Genomic DNA, 21,733 nt, shown 5'->3' on the forward strand with positions numbered 1-21,733 from the left:
TATGAGAGTCACACGCTGAAGCCTACGCTGAAGCCTACTAGTCCAACACTGCTCGTTTTTTGCCAAAAAGTTTTTGTTAAAAATAACATTTTAAAAAACCATGAAACCCACATTTAGATATAACAATTAAGAATGAAAATGTATATTGTAGGAAACTATTGAAACAACAATGTTAGCAAATCATTTAATTTAAAATCGTGCGGCAGAAATTGTTCATATAATTAGCGCTTATGTTGACGCGATGTTTGTCCCAAAAACCGGTAGTTCTGTGTTGTGATCATCTGAGTGTACTTATTTCTTGTGTCCTGGTTTAAGGAGCCAGACGAAAAGGTAAGGTTTTTTTTCGGTACCTACACAATTCTATAGAGAGAACGCTGTCTAACTGTTGTTCAAATCCTTTCTGTTCAATTTTTATCTACCCTAGTTGTTTAGTTATTACGATTTAATATCAACATTCCCCAGATATTGGGTTTTTAAATATGTTACTTAATTGATTTCCCATTTTAGTACTTTTTTTTGCTTTTTAAGAATTTTGTAAACTAGATTAAGTATCAACATATAGGAAAGAGCGTTCATCCCTAACACTTTCGAATTTAAAAGGGATGTACTAAAATGTAGATTTTAAGACTATTTACTTATTACTTAATAAAGATATTATTGATTTTTTTTTATTTTGAAATCCTGATATTTCTCATTGAAAAGTGCGCACAATTTCAAACCATAACAATAATTGTTTTTAAAGTTTAATTTGTGATGAACTGACCTGCAAGAAGAGAGCATACTCTAAAAAGGCCGTCAACGCAATTGCGAGCCTTTTAGCAAAGTCTAACACTTAACATCAGATGAGCCTACTGCCCGTTTGCCCCTTGTTATATACAAAAAGTGCCCTTTTTAGGTTAGGCTTACGAACCCCGGAAAATCGAACTCAATGCGAACCCGTTGAAACATCCTAAGGAACAACATTATAAGTGATGTTGTTATATTATTGTTATGTTTGTATGTCTGTATTATCAAGTCAGGATTTGGCCCAAAAACAGACCAGAGTAGCAAAATCATTGATAACTTGTCTTGATAACACAACAGCATTACATATTTTCTGTTTTAGTTAGCAATAAAAAATAAAATTAAAAAAATAATTCCTTATATATTTAAAAACTGATCAATTTATTATGAAAAATTTACAGTGGATAATTACGTTTTTGACATTCATAAGCATGACGCATCTAAACTCAAAATCTAAAAGAAATCAATACAAAATATGTTTAGTCGTAATTTTAGATTTTATTTAGAATTTTAGGATGACACACGCATTTGTCGTATTCCTAGACAAGATTGCTAGGGCTGCATTTTAACAAACCACAGCGGTTTTCTAATGTAACATACTATGATTTTATTGTGTATATTATATAAAATTAATTTTAAAACATTAGATTGTTACTTTACATCTTGATCTATATCGAACAATACACAAATACACAAACAATAACATATATATTATTATACCTAAACTAAATATGTTATCTCATAGGCTTATGAGACAGAATCTTCAGCAATCTTAATCGATAAAATTTTCGATAATATTAACTAATCTTTATTCATTCCTTAAATAATCCAATTTTTAAACAGTATTCACACTGCAAAAAATGTATACCGAAATATTTATAAATAAATTATGTTATTGTTTTCCAATGACCATTGTTCCATCTTGATGATTCAGCTAATCTTCTCCACCAAATTGTTTTAGCTCGTTACCCCACCGAGCTAAAGGGCGACTACTATCCCTGGTTGCACTTTGCATTTTGATACCCTAATCGATCTGCCATTGTTCATAATTTTCGATATACTTGTTCAATAAATTATTATATGTTGAAAATGCAGCAACATACAACTTCCATTTACCTGTCATAAAAGCAATAAAATAATGTTAACATGGATAGCACGTTAGTGATAACAGGTGCAAATTAAGAGCGATCACGACACACTAAAACTATTCTACGTAGAATTTGCGTGTAAAAAAATCATGATGAAACCAGTTATAGATATTTTAACAAATCTTCTTTATAAATTATTTATTTACAATATAAAAATATATACTGTTTCTACAGTATATATTAAAAGCAATCTATTCTAAATTCTAATATATGATAATTAAGGTGAACATACATTTTATATGTAATAAGTATATAATATAATACATTTCCAATTTTAGATTTTATTGTAGAAAAGTATATATACATATATTATAATATATGTGTATATTTGTATGTACACTAGAGATTTAAAGGAAGATAGAGAAGGAGCAATCGGAGTAGGGACAGGAATTGAATTCCATAGCCTAAGCGTTCATCAACATCACTGCATATGATTAAAATGATCTATGTTCGAAAAAACGCGAACAAAAACGGGCACTAGCTGTGAAATAATTTCCTGCTATAAACAACAGACAAATCCAGCGATTAACAATCCTTCTTACCGCTGAGATTATCATGTATCTTCACGTAAAGATTCAAACAATGAAATAGCACCTTGTAATAAAATCACTTGTGGAGGTGATACGGGTAATTCACTATTATATCTACGCTATTAAATATTTTTAGTTAGTTCGCAGCCTTATAGTATATTGGTTTGTATATATGTGTGTTTGTCTGACGTGCTCCACATAAAGTTACGACATCAGTACAATTTAAAGAATTATATTTTGAATGCAGTTATGATGTCGCTAACTTTATTACAGCGTCAATAGCAAAAATAGAAACATATCAAAATCCATTTCGAGTAGTCGTTCGATACCTTATCTTAAAATATCTGTGACATATCGCTAACTTAAATATTTGTTAGCGGCTTTTTGTTTACGTGAATCACAGTAAGTGCAGCGACAGAGCATCAGGTGCGATACATTCGAGCAAATATTTTATGAAAATACTGAGAATGTGTAGGGATGAGCCCTTCTATCGATGTTGTGTTCATAAGACTTTAATTGTCAGACGTTTCTATTACGTATATTAATTTGGTATTTGCGTAGTTAAACATGTTTTGTCCTTCAAATCTAACGTACCTGTAATAAGAGAAATGTATAATACAGTGTAACATGCTTCTATTACAATTTTTAATAATCATTTTGTGTATGTTAATTATTTTTAAATTGCGATAGCACGAGAACTATTAGTTTTGACATTCTTACAAATGTTTCAACAATATTCGTGTTTTGTATAATAATTTGGGCATGGACTTTTTCCTCTAAATTAATTAATAATGAAATTGAATGTTAAAACAAACTATTGCTACATTTGTAATTTGGACATAGGATGTGTTACGCGAAAAAACTGACATACGTTCACAGACTATCAAAATACAGTCTAAAAAAGCAAAGCTGTCAAATGTGCTCTCTTTATAAAAAACGACGGCTCGTAGCAGATACAATTCAAAATTTGAATATTGAAACAGACCTATGCGAAATATAATAAAAACGAGAACAAGACAGAAGACAAAGGACAAGTGTTGTCCACAGACTAAGCAATATAAAATACATTTTAGTTTTAAAAATAATTATAGATATCTTGAACAATGTTGGTAGACATGACTAAAGAGGGTGTCGCGTCGCCGCATCCTACAGCCAAACGGTAAACACTTTGCCGTAATCTCGAGATGAGAAAACTTTCAGTTCTCTTAATTCAGAAACTTATTCAAGAACCTAACAACCTTAGCGGACCGCCTGGCGGACGCAACGCAAACAAACTTACTCTTTAATCTCTGTCTCTATTAGAATAAACATTTAAAAATTATAATTTTCACGTAAATCTTTTGGTTTGTTTTGTTTTGTCTATTAAGGCTTCTATAGATGTAAATGCTTTTATTGGTTTTGCTTATTTTGCATATATATATTCGTATTTTTATATTTTCGTTTATTAGATAATTTAAAATATAAATGGAATTAAAATCCGTCACATTTCTATTCCCGCGCAGGAATTGGAGTAATATTTTTTTAAACTATCAAAAAGATTTGCTAGTGTCTTTTAAACCTTGGAAATTTATTTATGGGTAAATATATTACTATATTAGTCCATTATAATTAAATTTTTTCCCGTGGGACAGAATACAATAAGGGTTTACTTTACATTTCGAGCAGAATATTGTTTCTTTCTTGTGTATATTTATTTATTTATATGCTTATAATTACTCCTACAGCTTATTTATATGTATTATACAATATCTAAACATAAATTAATAAAACACACAAAAGCCAAAACGAGATTCAAACAAACATACAATTTTATATATTATTTTTTTCATTTACGGATTTAACTTGGAAACCACAATATGAACACTAATCACTTAATGTATATAGATATGTATGTATAAGATAAAAAAGCCGCTAACTTACTGCAGGATGAATGTCATAGTTTTAAAATGCAAATATAATGTCTGATAAGATATCACTGATATGTTGACGTTGGATTAGCACTAGCAGATTAGTTGACAGCCTCTTAAACAAGATCAGTTTGAACGCGCCTTTATTGCCGACACGACACTGGGCGCGTCCGGAAAATGTAAAAAACACATTTCAAGCAGTTTGAATGTGCTCTGCCAATTCAATTACGAACGGTGAACGCTTCTGTATCTCGTTGGAGATTAGGGCAATGAAAAAATATTGCAGGAAAAAATCTAACAAACACTTAATAGACAGGTATCTATTTATTGTTAGGAATTATTTAATATTTTCACGTTACAATATTCTTTCGCTTTTAAATTAAACTTTATTTTTCATAAGTGTACATTGTGTTACCTATATCAATAAATAAATTTGATTTTTTTAAGTGTTTTGTGTTTTATTTTATATTAAAAAAATCAACGATTTTGTGTTTAATTTAGTGTGTGTGGATAGATTTGGATGACTATTTAATGAATACAAAACATATAGGCTACTTATATCTAAAATAAAGTATACGTTTGTCTTTGAAAATGCTAAAAGCTATTTAAAAGATAATAGATTTAAATAATGTTTGTCATATTGTCCCGCAACCGAAAACATTATGAATAATAGCATCTATTGTTTATTAATTCGGCCTTTTAGTTAAACGTATATGTTTCGCAGATGAGTCCAAGTAAGCGCTCACTCGGCGATCAGAGCGAATCGCGACCGACGATCACTGTGACCGACATGGACACTGTACACGAGGAGAACGACAATGACAGGTATTTTTATATGTTATTTAAAAATCGAATAAGACGTTTTTATGCCCGTTATTTAAAAATCGAATAGATACAAATATTTATTTTATTTAAAAATGGAATAAGACGTTTTTATGTCCGTTATTTAAAAATCGAATAGATACATTTATTTATTTTATTTAAAAATGGAATAAGACGTTTTTATGTCCGGTATTTAAAAATCGAATAGATGCATTTATTTATTTTATTTAAAAATGGAATAAGACGTTTTTATGTCCGGTATTTAAAAATCGAATAGATGCATTTATTTATTTTATTTAAAAATGGAATAAAAATGTTTAAATAAGGATTCATTCAACCTTATGCAATTTTTATCATTTTTGAATCAAATTTAGCAGCAGGTTGAAAGTGGCTTACCAAAGAGGTTCTTTAACACAATGAAAATAAGGTTCCCCTTTTAAAACCTATATTACTAAATTAAGCATTCAATACATACTCTCAGTATCTCTTAAATTAAGGCCTTTAAATGTTCAGAATAAGACATTGATTCAAAAAGGTAAATGCAAGTATGGTAGCGTAAGATTTACAAGTTTATAGTCTAATTAGTATTATATATATTTAATAATATATATAATACTAATTAGTAATAATATTCAAGAATTCAGTAAATATATATACCTACTATTATTAGTTAATTATCATTTTATTGTACACGCAACAACCAAATATCAATATGGCAAGAGGCAAAAGAAAGATGTACTATACTAGTAATTGTAACCAGTACCTCTGGTTAAAAACCAATAAATCATGGAAATTCTGAATCGTGTATCAGGCAACGTCATTATTAAAAAAAATTAAAACTGAGATTGAAATACAAATTAAGTAACATTGTTTATTTATAGAACATAATGTAGGCGAAATCTTATTGAGTTTCAAGAATTCTTCCTCAACTTAAATTGCTCTAATCGCTTGGTTTCAACTTACTCATCTGTCTCTTTTCCTCGCAAAATAGACACCATTTGACAGAAAGAAACAATGTGCTAAAGTTGTAGTGGAATTAAACTGATTTATTTTTTTATTAAGAGTTACTGAATTATAAAACTACATTTGTGTCGCACTAACAACAAACATATTACAAAAGGTTTTATCTTAAAGCGATGGAAACTTAATTAAAGTTTCTTTGAAACATCTTTTGTACCAGGGCCGCAGATTATAGAAGATCAAATGCACGCATATCGTTTGCATTAAATAATGCAAGATTAATTCGCTATAAAATTACGAACGTACGAGTAACGTTTAATTAAAAATTCATTTTAAATTGAACTTAACCAAATGTATAGGTTAGTGTTTGGCTGTGTTAGAACCCCCTTCCACCTCACCTCATGTATCAAACATTGAGTATATTTGTAGATTGTGAGGTCCAGAAACTTATATTAAGTAATTAATATTACGTAAAACTTCACAAGCGAATTTTGGGTACGGGATATTCTGACCCCTTTGGCATTGAGTGTCCATGGGCGGCGGTATCACTTAATATCAGGTGAGCCTCCTGCCTGTTTGCCTCAAAAACATATTTGGACATAACGTTAACAAAACATTATTATGTGTCAGCACCATGCCCCATTGTGGCAGAGACGAAAAATAATTAATCTTTTTAGGTCTAGGCCTTAGATTTCTGTATCTGTCACTTAAGTCTTAAATGCGCACTTAGAATACGTTGGTGCACAGCCGGGGATTGAAACTGCGACCTTAGGAATGTGGGTCGTACGCTGAGACCAACACTGTTCTTACAGAAATATGCAATGTCTATTAATTTTGTGTTTCAAATTTATATTTCAATATATTGTTTTTAAATCACGTTGCTTTAAAATGTCATCAAAAATTAAATTTGATTCAAATTTGACAGACTATTGAATTATATAACCATATATTATATTCAATGGATGCAGAAAGCCAGTGTGGCTTTGAGGGATATTTCCTGGAAAAGATTTTAAAGATTTTCTACTCGATACTGTATACTTTAAACCAATATTTTCTTATTTATTTTTACTCGCAAAATGTAATATAAAAATAATAATACTACAACGGTCACGGTGTTTGTAATTGAAATCCTTCGAAATTGCTCGACCGATTTTCCTAAGATTTTCTGTTCATATCGGCTAGGTCGCGAATCGGACATACGTTTTTCATCCCCATAAATGTTAATGTCTACCCGTAATTTGAATTTTTGTCAAAAACAATCGATATTATGTCGGTGTTAAAAAAGAAATTATTCGTTCTTAGATTATTGTTATTTTGTGTGTTTCTGTGTGTGTGTTTTGTTAGTAATAAATGTTATGTCTATCTCTAATACCAGACGGAATTTAAAAAATAGCATTGATTATCGAACGAATGAGAAAACCTAGCTAAAAAGTTTATATGTATATTAAACCTTTATATTACCACATAATTACTCATGCACTCAGGCGTGTAGATAAGAGTTGAAAAATAAATAAATTAGGGTTAATATATAAGGCAAAAATAAATAATTAATGTTATTATTTTAATTAATTTAGAATGGGTGATACATTATAATTTTTATTTATTTCTTAAAACATGGAAACAATGAAAAAAATTATATTAATATACAATTACAAACTAAAAATATATCTAATAACTAACCTTAAAATTTAATTATTAAAAAATATTATTAAAAGGAGTCCCTTTAGGCAAGGTTCCGAAGATACTAGCAGCGTTCCCCCTTTGAATAAAGAAAGAATAATTTAATCTTAATTTAGAATTAAGTTTGTTAATGGAAGAGCTGGGTACCCCGACACAGGTATTTTTTACTTACTTTACTTTTCACCCAAATCTTACACCTAGGAATGAAAATGTACTTAACATGAATAAATACTTTTTTATTTTTATTAAAACGTTTAGATTCTTCATGGACAATAAAAGGGTAAATTTTATAACAATACAGATGCTTTCATAGAAAATCGAATACACAAAATTGAATACGTTATGGAAAATGTGAATGTGTAGATTTCGGTGCACAGCGCTACGGAAATATTTATGACATTTGATAGACTCCTTTGTGCGAGTTAATGCGAGCTGTTGGTTTGTTATGCTATAAAAATCAACATTTATTTAAAATAGTTTCACATTACTAGCTAACCAGGAAATTTATTGATATGTAAATGTTATTACAGTGCTAATCAAGTATGTGGATATAATGTTCACAATTTCATAATGGGAATCAAGTAAACACGTCGTATGATAATTCGTGTTATAATTCATCTTAATAATTATATATAGAACTTTAAACTTTTATAGGTTATACACGTTACAAATTCGAAAAGGCATTAAAGATGCAAGTTAGAGTGAACATAGTTGACTAAAATTGAGATGGCTAATGGCGACGTGGATCTCGGTCGTGTATATACATAAGTTATATACATTAAGTTTCTCATGTATTTACATGAGAAACTTATTATAAAATATTTTTTGTAATGAGAAATAAAGATCTTTAAACATAAACATATTATACTGACACCATAAAGTTAAGTTATATGAATATTTTTTTAATAAAAGAATTGCGCTGGGCCACGATTATCATTTAGGGTATTAAGATCTTGAATCTACACAAAAAAATACATTAAAATCAGTTAATCCGTTTCAGAGGAGTTAAAATTCACTAGGTTAAGAACTTAGCTTTTGTTGTTTGGAGCACCATTAAGCACTTCTTTCTATAACTGTTCCACGCATAATTTTGTATTAAAACCAGTTTATATATAATGAAACTGTGTATATTGTATGTCTCGTGTCACATTGTTTGTATTGACCTCTTCTTATGTACTTGCAGTTGTAAAGTATACTTACTAAGTTGTGTGGCCTAGGCTTACTTTTACCATATTGTATTTTTGTCTTTATTGTTCAGCTATTATCAACCCTACAACAATATTAGTAAGACCAAAATTCACTAGAAGCAGTACATTGTTTGCACGTAGGTAATTTTTTTATCTTTTTCAGTGACGAATCATCATACTCTGACGTGGCAAGACTCAGGGAGCGTACACACGCAGTAGTGGGTCCAGCCGTGGAACCACTTATCCAAAGCTCCCATTCACAACCAAACAGTCGAAGAATGTCTAGTGATGCTGATATAAAATTAGCGGCAAATCTTAATACAAGGTACGAATCTAGGACACTGACGAGTCTAATGACCTGAAAATTATGAAGAGTATTAAGGAAATTCATAGACTTACATAACCTGCATTATGAGCACTACTCACATACATATTCACACCAATACACAAGAGAGCCTAATTAGAATTAATTAATTTAAATAATTTAATAATTTTATTGATTTTTGGCTTTAGTTAATGTTTGAACCTTTGTCCATCTTTGCCTATATCTTTCATATAATTGTTCTTTTTATATAATTAATGTTTGGCGAAATAAATACACACACTAGTGAATGTTAATTAAAACTTAGCCTCCATTTTTAAGATGTAGGCCTGTTTAAAAAAAATCCTGCGTGAGTAAATGATAAAAAGTGACTGTTTTTTAATAGTTTTTCTTGTCGCTTCCATATAATTTCAGTTAAAATGATCCTACCAATCATGTTGCAGACAAAAATTTAATTATTTTTCGTAAATTACAGTGTGACTTCAGAAATTTTTATCCGTTATAGGCGTCCGTCTGCTATAATAGCAGCATTCAGGAGACCGTCACAAGCGCTAGCATTATGTGCCGCGACACAACGGCGGTTCCTGTCAGAGCTGCAACCTCATTCACGGAACTCAATGGCATCCACACACGACCACCCACCGTCCGCTGCAGAAATATTAGGACAGTAAGTTTATTTTGATTTTTTTTTATTTAAGATGTAATATTATATTTTTTATGATCCTAATAAATATAAATATTAAAAAATAAAAACATATAATTTTTCACGTATAATCATCAATGTTGTCTTTTGTTGTCTTGTATATCATTAATAGCTTCTGTGTTTAGATACGTTTTACAATGTGCAATTTATGTTTTCATGACACTACTGAAAACTTTTTTTTATCTGATTTTGTATATAAATAAAATTAAAAATCATTCATTCGTGTACACTTATGAACGTCAAAAAAGAAATATACTTTGAATATAAATAAATACAATATGTATATTAATTATGATAAGTAACTGCATTGTAATTTTATCTATACCAAAATAAGAAAAGCAATAATTTATTCGAGTCCTCCGATTACATTAGATTACATTCAGTCAATGTCATTATTTCTAGTACTTTATCTCTAATTTATTCACATGTCTCTCTTCCTCGCCACAATTAATTTATGAAAACGTCATATAGTCTAGTCATTTAAAATATCACCACAATCTTGTCCCATTATTATATAAAATGTTATTTATGAAATCCCTGTAGTGATGGCAGTAATAATTATTACAAGTAATTTCAAAGAACTGTTAAATATATTTTACTGGCCAAAAGACTTGCTTTTGGATGTACGTTTGTTGACAGTTGACCCATTGTACATTATATTATTTTAATTAAAACGTGAATTTTATCAGTCTGTGTCTATAAGATAAAACCGGGACGTCAATAATCAATTCACTATTTGCAATATAATTTCGTCGAATATATATCTTTTTTCGGTGACATTATATTCTGTTTTGACTATATAATGGACTAGCGAAAACTTCAATAATTTTAAAACAAATTACATTAACATGTTCCAGTAGTGATTGTATTCAGGAAGTTTCTCGTTAAAAATCTTTTAATAAATTTAAGAAATGCTAAAGAATACGAAATTCCACCCGTATCGCCTTGACGTTGCGCGTTATTAAGGCAGTTTTTGCCGCGCACCACCACTGTGTGGAAGCAGCTGCCCACTGAAGTATTACCGATCCAATTCGACTTAGGGTTCTTCAAGAGAAGAGCCTACCAATTCTTAAAAGGCCAGCAACGCACTCACGAGCCCTCTGGCATTGAGAGTGTCCATGGGCGGCGGTATCACTTAACATCAGGTGAGCCTGCCTGTTTGCCCTACAGAACAGGTTCTATTACAAAAAATCTGTGTAAAAAGGCTTACTTTAAACTTAACGATTATTATCTAGTTGACAAAAGGGCCTGGCACTTGTGCCAGACAGGCTTCTTCTAATTATTTTGCGATATTTGTTTTAAAATAAGTGTTGTTTGATGATTTGCTTTTTTAAAATAGTACTGAGAGTTTTTACGCCGCATTTTTCTCTCGGCCTACACCCTCTACCTTGTTTGCCGATGAGTAGGGATGCCTGGATTCGTGGTATAAGTGATACCTGTATCTTATGATACACAACAATCACAGTGCGTAACAGAACATCACAGTGTCGTTATTTATTCCTTCAATATAATATTTGAATATTTTGTTCTAGTGAAGCGTTAAGCAAAGCACTCTCCGCACTCTATGCGAAGTTATTAGTTGTTCTCGGTCTAGCATTTCCCGTTACTGAAGTTATTGCAAATGGCGTCCCAGACGCGTACTACCAGGTAAAGATGCATCTTATTAAATACTAGGTCAGAACTTCCACATATTTAATATAAACAACGCATTCTAATAAGGGTAACATATATGTTTTTAACTACTATTTGTTGAGTCATTTATTTATTTTGTACAGCTAACATATATACAACTAGCGGCCCGTCTTTGCTTCGCACGGGTGGCCATTCTTTTTTTAAATTTCTTGTACATACATTCTTTAAAATTGCGGCACATTTTTTTTCTTGGCTTTCTTTTACGCCTTGGGAATATTATTCAAATATTACAGAAGGAAAAGACTCTTAAATAAAATCTTATTCAATTCTAAGTAATACCTTATATGGCTGTATTGTGTGATAGTGTAAAGGTGAGAGTATGATTGTGAGGGTGTGTGTGTGGGGTGTGCTCATGATGCAGGTGATTTAGTGCCATGGATATCCTTAAAACTCCTTTTAAGCATAACTATAAGTATGCTTTTGGGGCATGGTTTCTCTGTATGGGAGCGCAACACGCGTCTCTCTTACTAAATATTTATCATGAGTAACTGATCAGCGCATACAAAACCGAACTTAATACAATGAGTCACGAAATTACTTAAAACCTTGCTTCAAAACCATAAATGATACAGACAGATATTAAAATATATATAATATGCTAATAACATAATATTTCTTTTACAGGGATTCTATTTATACTTGTATTTAGTATCGTTACTGTTCGTGATATTCCAATATGTGAACCTGATGCGTCAGAAGGCCGTAACGATGATAATTCATGATCACGGTAATATTATTTTATATAAATAAAAATAAAATAAAATAACTTTTCAAACAGTAGGCCTAGTGTTAACGTGCGACTTCCTCAGGTCGTAGGTTCGATCCCTGGCTGTGCACCAATGAACATTTCTATGCGCGTTTAATATAGCGAACGGTGAAGGAAAACATAATGAGGAAACCGGATGCTTTAGACCCAAAAAGTTGACACGAGATCCCCAATGGTTTTAGCTTTGCTTGTATCCCATAGAATAGTCTATATCTCTATTATTAAGTTTCTTCCGTGTTAGGGAAGTGAATTAATAAAAAAATGTGTACCTACAAAGTAAACATGTCAGCAGTGAAACTTCTTAGTAAGTTATTACTAAGGTAAAAGCATCAATAGACGATGATGTACCAGTATATGATCACTCAATGTATTTGTATGTCTAAATTCACACTGTTAACACACTGTATACGTGTTAATGACAGTATAAATAAATACAAAATCTGCGTTTACTGCAGGAAGGCGTTAGGCTACTAAATGAATATTAATATTATTTATTATGAGAACATCAACCAATAGCGGATATTTTTTATCGATCTCCCTTTCTCTCTCTCACTCGCTCTCTCCGTTGTCTATGACATAAACGCTGCACATCTTCGTGACGTCACATCAGTAAAAAAATTAGTCGTGAGGAAACTGGCATGTTTGACAGGCTAATTACCTTCTAGCATAGAAAAAATATAAGAAAATAGATTTAAATGGGCTGACTGGTCCTGATGTTTTTGGCTCTTTACTGATATGGAAGTGTTCGCACGGGATTTAAACTTGGTATCAATATTTATTATTGACAACCATTATTTATAGATTTTATTGCACAAATAACACATATAACAAGAGACTCGCAACTTGAAAAACTAAGATACAATTAATAATTAAACGATTGCCTGTCAGTCAGCATCCTAAATAAAGTTAAATTGTCAATAAAGAAACAAAATTTATTACAATTTACAAAATATAACAAAAATCTTAAGCGCAATTAGCCGTAATTTGCGTAACAAAATGCGACATTAAAAACACATCTCTTTTGCATAATTGCTTCAGCCAAGAATGCCATCTTATGTATCCAACTAGCGTTCTGCCATTTGAATTGTCATTAAATTAAATGGTGGTCCCCGCTTTCATTAACGCTGGTAGCACACGACTGTAGGCTCATATATATTTAAAGACTGAGCAGAGATGGACAAATGTTTAAGGTGATTTCTCAAATTCATGCTTTGGGTACTGCTATACAGTATTTCTTTTTGAGCGCAATCAACGGGGAATAAAAGCCAAACTTGAAACCCACCAAAAAAAAGTGCGTGCGTACAAAGTACACATGTTAGAAGTGAAACTGCTTTGTGAATGAATTATTACTAAGGTAAAAGCCCCAATAGATGATCATGTACCAGTATATGATCACTCCATATATTTTTATTCAAACTTTTTACACATTGTATACGTGCTAATGATAACATAAATAAATGAATAGTTCTAATATATAACTACTAAACGAATACATCAACCAATAGCGTGTGTTTTTTATCGATCTCCCTTTCTCAGTCTCTCTCAATTGCTCTCAATCGCTATCTCCCTAGTCTATAGTAAAAATTTTACCCTCATGCGCCTAAAGAAGTTTTACTTAAAAAGGAGGTCATATACCCTTCGAATAATATATTTCTTTTTTTTTCGTTTGTGCGTTACCCATAACTTACTATGGCACGACTGCCTCGTGTTGGAGGGTTATGTGATACTGTGCAAACCCACTGAAACCCCACGGCGCCACCAGCGATCGCCCGTGGCAGGACACGGTTACAGTGTAGCCTTGTACGCATAAAAAGTAATAATGTCGAATTGGAACAATGCCTCAGATTCTATAATTTAATGCTGATAGCGCCGGTTTCCTTACGATGTTTTCGTTCAGCGTTTGAGCGAATATTAAATGCGCACATAGACCATTAGTACAGGGATCGAACTACAATTAACAAACGGCCACATATGGTAGTACAAAAGCATTGTTAGGCAGGTATTCACTAAAAAACAGTAATCACTATCTTTCTTTCAGGTGTGGTAGAAAAGGATGAGAGGAATGGTAAAGCCACTCCAAACGAGAAGGTTAAACAGAAAGAAGTAATAACCCGATATGGCAGCTTCTATTTGCGATTGGGAGCTATTGGTAAGCATATAGACTTAATTTATTCATTAGCCACGTCACCAGAAACGAGTAATAAAATTTATAACCAATGATAATAGCAGACAGCACAAAGATAATCCTTATATTACAATATCGAATCATAATCATAATATTTGGTTAACGATAAATCTAGACTTAGGATTGTACCCTAAGAATCAGCTCTCGCGCACAAAATAACCTGAAAGTGTCTTGAATAATTAATAAAACACTTTTTTACGGATTATAGTTATGTATTATTGTATTTAAACTTATAATTATTTGGACATAATTTTAAATTTAAACCGACGTTTGCGTGCTTTTTAGCGTGCGTGGTCACGGTGACCACGACAATAACAATAACAATACAATAATACATAACTATAATCCGTAAAAAAGTGTTTTATTAAATGTGTAAAAGTTATGTTAATAAAAGACAATACTTGAATAATTAAGATAATGTTTACATGACCGTTTGTAAATTTTGAACTGTCAATTGTATGAAAAACCAATATTAATTATTTATATAATTCTGTTTATTATACCAGCCATGATACCACATATAAATACAAACCTGCACGGTATTTACGATATAGGATTTAATAAGTCAAATTATAAGATAATAAAATAATATATTTACCTATGTATAAAAATGGTGATAAATTATAAACGACTAACATTTAGCACTCAAACACCAATATAAAATATCTCCGAGATTTTATAATTAATTCCATAACATAAATATACACTATTTATAATAATGAGTTGATAAATAGAAAATTTAAAAAAATGGCTCCTGTTCCTTCCTGGCAGCATTCCTCGCGGCATTGCGATACTTGTCCGTTCTACGTACTATCTACTAGACCCCAAATTAAATCATCAATTAGACCCTGTGCACTTGAACCCTACGGCCCAATAGTATTAATCATTTTAATTAAATTAATGATTTCTACATTTATAATTATGTTTCAGCGTTCGGCATTGGGTCAATGGTATACAGCGGCTTAGAACTCGGCGAATACTTCGAAATATCACACGGTTGCCGTTCTGTTCTCTCGGCTATGACTCCAGCACTTCGTATGGCTCTGACCCTCGCGCAAATGCAGTTCATATTCTTCACCAACAAAGACATAGAGTCCGGCAGCAATAAATTGATTCAGAGATTCGGTTTTATGCACATGATAGCTATGAACCTCTGCGAATGGCTGTACGTACTTGTTGCGGAGACGAAGCACGAAATGCATCATCTAGAGAGCTCTCTATCGAAGAATAGCGCGGAAAATATAACAGAAACGGCATGCCGGAGATCTAATATTATGGGAGCGTTGGTACAAAACGCTTCCCCATTCCTATTTCCTTGCACGATTGAATATTCCCTCATTTGCGCTGTTATTTTATATGAAATGTGGAAAGAGGTGATTGCTTTTTACTATACATTGTTGATATTTATACAATTCAAATTTAGTGTGGCGTAGTCTTGCTCTCGCGAATTTTGTAAACAATCTTGGCATTCATGCATGCATGATGCATGTCCCATACGCATCTAAACTTAATCAACGTATTTAGATTTGATTTGAGTATACGTATATTATTCATATAGTTATTTTGGTTAAATGGTAAACAGTACACTTATGAACGTCAACAGAAAAGATGTTACATTGATTGGTCAAATTGAAAAAAATCCATCCCATGTAATTATTTAACTATTCGTCACATTTTGAAATTTGCTTTATTGATTAATTTACTTTTAACGAGATATTTGAATTTATTTACTGATAATTCTCCAATTTCGCTTAGGAGTTTGTTGTAAAAACGAATAATTTCTATTTTTTTTTTCTTTTATTAACGAACGGGATTTTCAATATATAAAAAATAATTAAATAAAAATATCATATGTTGCCTATATCTTATATATTGATTTATTTTTAGGTAAAGAGCACGCCGGAAGATTTTGAAAAGAAAAGCAATTATGGAAAAAAGTCGCGAAACAATTCCGTTACACCCGAGAAAATTTTACAACAGTTTGGTAATTATCGGAAACAAAATATTTTGTGCATTCTTTATTAACTTTTGACAACAGCAGAGATTTTAAACTATATTTCTTATTTAAGTTTTAACGTAAATTTCGAAATTTGTTTTTTAATATGAAAGTGACTAAATACACTTTAATAGTAAATGTAATATATAGTAATTAAAAAATATTATTAAAAGGAGTCCCTTCAGGCACGGTTCCGAAGATACTGGCAGCGTTCCCCCTTTGAATAGCTAGACTAATTCTTTGTGCGAGGTAGCTGCCAGCTCTTCGTTCTCCTGTGATGTCGACTAACCGTTTTGATAACCGTTTTGATTCCCTAAAAAGCCTCATCGCGCTAGGACCCCAGTCCCCACGGACCAAGGGTCTCGACACCGAATGGGACAAAATCATATTCAGAGCCTAGACCCCTTGTATTTGCAGGCTTTAGCTTTTTCAACCGCATCACAACCCACACCAGCTCTGTTGTTGGTTCCTGAATATTGTAAATTTAAATTAGGCTAAATCAAGATTCAATCAGGCTGCGGGAAGAATGCCTTAGATACTCCTTGCTGTAATCTTCACCGACTTGGGGCAATGGCATTAGCAGCATGAGTAGTACCAGCTCAAGAGATCTATTTACACAATCACGCGGTCATGCCCAATTCCCTATCGGAGGTCCGAGTGTACAAATATGATAAGATATTATCACATTGTCTGATGACACCAGTATTACACACACATTCCATACTTAGAGGGAAAGTTTCTCGTGTAAACTTCCAATAGTCTCATCCGAGATTCTAAATAAACGCCTCATGACCTGCAGTAGAACTAGAAAAATGAGGGAGTTTGACTCCTTCTTACTTTCATAACATTTTTGAGATGAGAGTGAGAGTTAGATACGTAACTTAGTGCAAACTAAACTAAACTAAAACTTAGCAAAAGTTATCTCAGTTCTATTGTTAGACGCTGTAATAACGCGCTGGAAAATGTATGATTCTTATTTTTTTAGCTGGGATGCTTGGTGTCAGTTCACCACATGGAAGCAGGAATGCACTCCATAATTTCTCAGTAGACTGTTCTCACGCTCATAGAGGACTCTTCGCTGGCATTCTTGTTATCGTCTTGACAATCATATCTTTGATCATGTTTTTTGTTTTGGCTAATAACAGTGATACCGTTAATGTAAGTATATTTTAATATTTGTGTGAGGTCTGTCTGGTCCGACACTAATGTATAATTCTAATGTATTAGGAGGAAAAATAATACGTTATTTCTGTTAGTAAAATGCAAATATAATTTTATATGTTTGTAACGAATAAACTGAAGAACAACTGACACATTTAAATTTTTTTTCAAATTTTCAATACTTGTCGTATATAGTAATACTTATTCTTAAAATATAAATAACACCAAGGACAGGCCGCTTGTCAAAGAAAAAAGTAAAAGTTTTATATATGATAGTTAACGATGGTTAAAACCCGGCATAACAGGATATCCAGGCCCTACTTAAACAGTAATTGTGAGGTTTTTGATCTATTTGGGAGATGTAACTTTCAATTGTTTTAAAAAAAGTATGCTCATCAAATATGCTGCAGTTTTTGGGCTTATGTAATCTCGGTTGCCTAACTATTAAAAAAACTTATAACAGTTAAATATAAACAATCCTGTTCCTCGGAATACAAGCATGTGATCTTGCAAATTTAGAATGTAACTCATATAGGAATAAGAAAGCAACATTTTCCGAAAACAATTTTCAGAAGTATTTTTCCACAGGACGCCATATTCGAAGTAAACATTTGCGAGTTGATTCTGTACACGCTCTCAATTTTGGCGACAGTCATCGCTCTAAAACAAATGAGGGCTTTACCATACAAACGAAAATCACAAGGTATATATTTTCTATACGTATATTTAAACATTGCCAAAATTTTTATTAATTTTGTCCCAGTCTTGTTTATGAGTTGTTAATAATAGTTGATTTATTTGCTTAATATTTAATATAAATTAGCTAAATACTAAATTTATTCTGTGACATCTCGAAAAAGGAGTAGCCAGCATATGAAACCAGGCCCAGCGCACTTTAATGATGATGATGATCAATAAAATATTTAAGAATCAGGTTGATTACCTTTTAGCTAAATTCACCTGAAGCCTGATCTCTTATCTATAAATTATAAATATACCCAAAAATATGCCCTCACTATATAGCCTTTTTGTATATTTCAGCGGTTCTCGGCTTAGACACATCCCTTCTGATTTTGGCACAGTCGGGAATGTTTGTCTACTGTATGTTCAGTTTGATTGGCTGTCACCACACCATGGATAAAAAAAATAGCTCCGGACTCACTGGATTCTTCTCGGAGTTTCTTTCTTTAAACCAGGTATATTACAACTTTTATAAGAAGCGCACAGTAATTGAGACTTGGCATAAAAAGTATTATATATATATATATATATATAATAATTTTTATTTCGCATGTCAGTAAATACCGATTTCACAAAGTACTTAAGTCATATATCTTCAAAAAAGGAAGATATATGTGTGATTTAATAACAATTATTTAAACCCTATTATGAATTAATTATACCTTACATCGAATTCTTTAATTTTATTTTTATATGTTAACATTATACACAATTGAATAATGTACAGATTATATGAAATATTTAATTTTCTACTTTGGTTAGTGTTCAAACGATTATCGCCAAAGAAGTGATTATTTCGGGTTGGTAAGCAGAGAAACACATGAATACAGGAAGTAATTTTTGAGCGACCATGGCAATAACTATATATTACGCTGTTCTGAAAACTATTTCCTTGAAATCCCTTCACATAACTCTTATTGACGAATCTCTGAAGGTCTCTGAAGTCAGGGTATAGAATTCACTTCCTGTCTCTATGCGCTTAGCTCATTTTCTATCTTCGTTTAATTCCCCACTGTCCAAACATTGCCTGTCCACATCGTAACCCTAACTTTCGTACTAACTGACGTGAGACTGATCTTAAGATAAGTTATAATGATTTATGTGCACTTTATACTATTTGTTTTTCATGTATCAGTTTAGTTTATTTTTTTTCTTCTTAATAACTATATGTATCTTATATGTATTTTGCACTTGTCTACCTTATGCAATTTATGCATATTTTTTTCACAGTGGTTGCCTGGATAAGGCCGCCAGATTCATTCCTTTTCATTTAATTATGTTCGATTATTGTAATGCAACGAAGTGTTAATTAATAAATATTTTCAGACAACCCTACAATCTCTATTTATAATTGACGCATGGTGGCGTCGAAGTAATACCTCGGAACAACGCAGAAACAAACCTGGCAGACAGCTTGTCACGTTCCTTCTAGTTGCTAATATGGCGATGTGGACAATCAATACATTGGAAAAGGTTTGTTGATAAAATTAAGGGATTGTTTCACAATGTACGGAAAATTTCTACATAAGTTCCAAATAAGCTATTTAATACGTTTGCGTTGCGTTTCACGACTGTCAGATAGTGCTATTCGTCATGAAACGCGATGTAAGAGACACATTTATTCGAAACTTTTATCTTCCGAATAATTTATGTGCGGCATATCTATTTGGTACATTATCCATACATTGTGAAACAGACCCTAAGGCCGTTATTTCATACACAGTTTATTTTCAAATTTGTGTCATCGTTTAGTGTTAACAGTTGTGTCGGATTTACAATAAAACTGTGATGACAAATGACTCAGTGGACCTTTTGCCGAGTCGTTTTAGAAAACTTGTTGTGTTAATTTTTTTTTCTACATAATTATATATTATGTAGTTCTTTCTTCAATTCAAAGAGTCCCTTCGTAAGTTGGGTGCGATATCGCGCGCTACTCGATTGTTATAAGTTGCATGAATCTGTTTTGACGCCAGGTTCTCAAGTCATTTTCACGCGTATATATCCTTTCTTTAAAAAAATTTCATAAGTATCTGACTGTCCTTATTTTAACAAAATGTTTTAGAGCAAAAATATAGTAAATGAAAATAAAATAAATATTTACAATAAATATTGCTATACTTTTGCAGGTTTAATTTTACAATTACATTACTAATATCTATCAATATCAAATAACAAAACTAGAAAAGAAAACAAAGTTTCAAAAGAATTCATAATATATTTTATATATCCATCGTAGATACGTTTTAGTATGTTTATTTATTTTAATACACATATACACTTTGATCTGCTCATTCTAGTACATATATACAGTCTGCTGCTTGAGTATGGATATACAGGAACTGTCTTCAGTAAGAAATTACAACATTGAAAATTATTTTCGATCTTGTAGTGTTGTTCTGCGCGCTGCCTACCTTGATAGTATCTGTCACACTTACATAAAAAATGTTATGGATAGGTATATACATATATCTAGTATTCATTCAATGATAAGTAATTTTAACCCAAGTAAATATTTTACAGAATCGCGCCGAGTTCAGACCAGCTCATCTAGAATTCTACGGACCCTGGGCTTGGACCATCATCACACATGTCTCTATGCCACTAGCCATATTCTACAGATTCCACTCAACGATATGCCTCTTCGAAATATGGAAGAATAGCTTCAAAAATAAACCTCTATTTTTAAATGTTTAAATATTTCTTGGAATAATAAAAATTTCTTACAATTTGTCATTTGTGTCTCAATACAAAAGAAAGACAAAATGCGGCCTATTTAACATAAATTTCACAGTTTGTAAAATATATGGACACAAAGGGAAACCATGATAATTATAATCACTGTGTAAAATAGTAATAGTAAATATGAAAAACGTTTGTTACACTTTTACGCCTAAATCCTTAACAATTAAAGGAATTTTGTAGATCGAGGAGGCTTCAACTACTAATAACATTGCTTTTATTGATAGCTAGTGATACAATTTTTAATTATTTTTAGGTAATTTTCTGTAAAGTAGTTTTCATTTAATAACCGTAGCTGCATCTCTTGTATAAGTATAATTTTAAAAAATGCAAATACCTTTCTGTATATATTCGAAACATCTTTGTGTATTATTACTGCTTGTTGAGCTCCATCGATTGTAGATCTGGTTT

At 31.7% G+C, this 21,733-nt stretch overlaps 1 protein-coding gene across 3 annotated transcripts; it reads left to right on the forward strand.

The window, feature by feature from the left end:
• The first annotated feature begins 254 nt into the window (after positions 1-254).
• Positions 255-21,316, forward strand: LOC110992884 (proton channel OtopLc). 3 transcript variants are annotated; one of them, XM_022258868.2, is made up of 14 exons: positions 255-330; positions 5,093-5,193; positions 9,181-9,342; positions 9,845-10,006; positions 11,575-11,689; positions 12,359-12,461; positions 14,539-14,649; positions 15,616-16,058; positions 16,573-16,669; positions 17,667-17,839; positions 18,431-18,545; positions 18,884-19,038; positions 19,910-20,056; positions 21,104-21,316. In XM_022258868.2, exons 2-14 carry the CDS (start codon positions 5,093-5,095, stop codon positions 21,275-21,277), a joined length of 2,058 nt encoding a protein of 685 aa, XP_022114560.2. In that variant the 5' UTR covers positions 255-330; the 3' UTR covers positions 21,278-21,316. The 3 variants fall into 3 exon arrangements, with proteins under 3 accessions (XP_022114560.2, XP_022114559.2, XP_045489164.1); XM_022258867.2 differs by lacking the exon at positions 255-330 and adding an exon at positions 4,487-4,684; XM_045633208.1 differs by lacking the exon at positions 255-330 and adding an exon at positions 4,488-4,602.
• The last annotated feature ends 417 nt before the right edge of the window (positions 21,317-21,733 follow it).

This window comes from Pieris rapae, chromosome 22 (assembly GCF_905147795.1).
Source record: "Pieris rapae chromosome 22, ilPieRapa1.1, whole genome shotgun sequence".
Taxonomy (NCBI): Eukaryota; Metazoa; Arthropoda; class Insecta; order Lepidoptera; family Pieridae; genus Pieris; species Pieris rapae.

What these genes read in the sequence shown, in the direction of transcription:
- LOC110992884 (XM_022258868.2), top strand. Translation starts at nt 5,093, where the DNA reads ATGAGTCCAAGTAAGCGCTCACTCGGCGATCAGAGCGAATCGCGACCG. An exon ending in GCGGCAAATCTTAATACAAG is followed by an intron (nt 9,343 to 9,844) that starts GTACGAATCTAG and finishes TATCCGTTATAG; the next exon opens with GCGTCCGTCTGCTATAATAG. An exon ending in CAATCAATACATTGGAAAAG is followed by an intron (nt 20,057 to 21,103) that starts GTTTGTTGATAA and finishes AATATTTTACAG; the next exon opens with AATCGCGCCGAGTTCAGACC.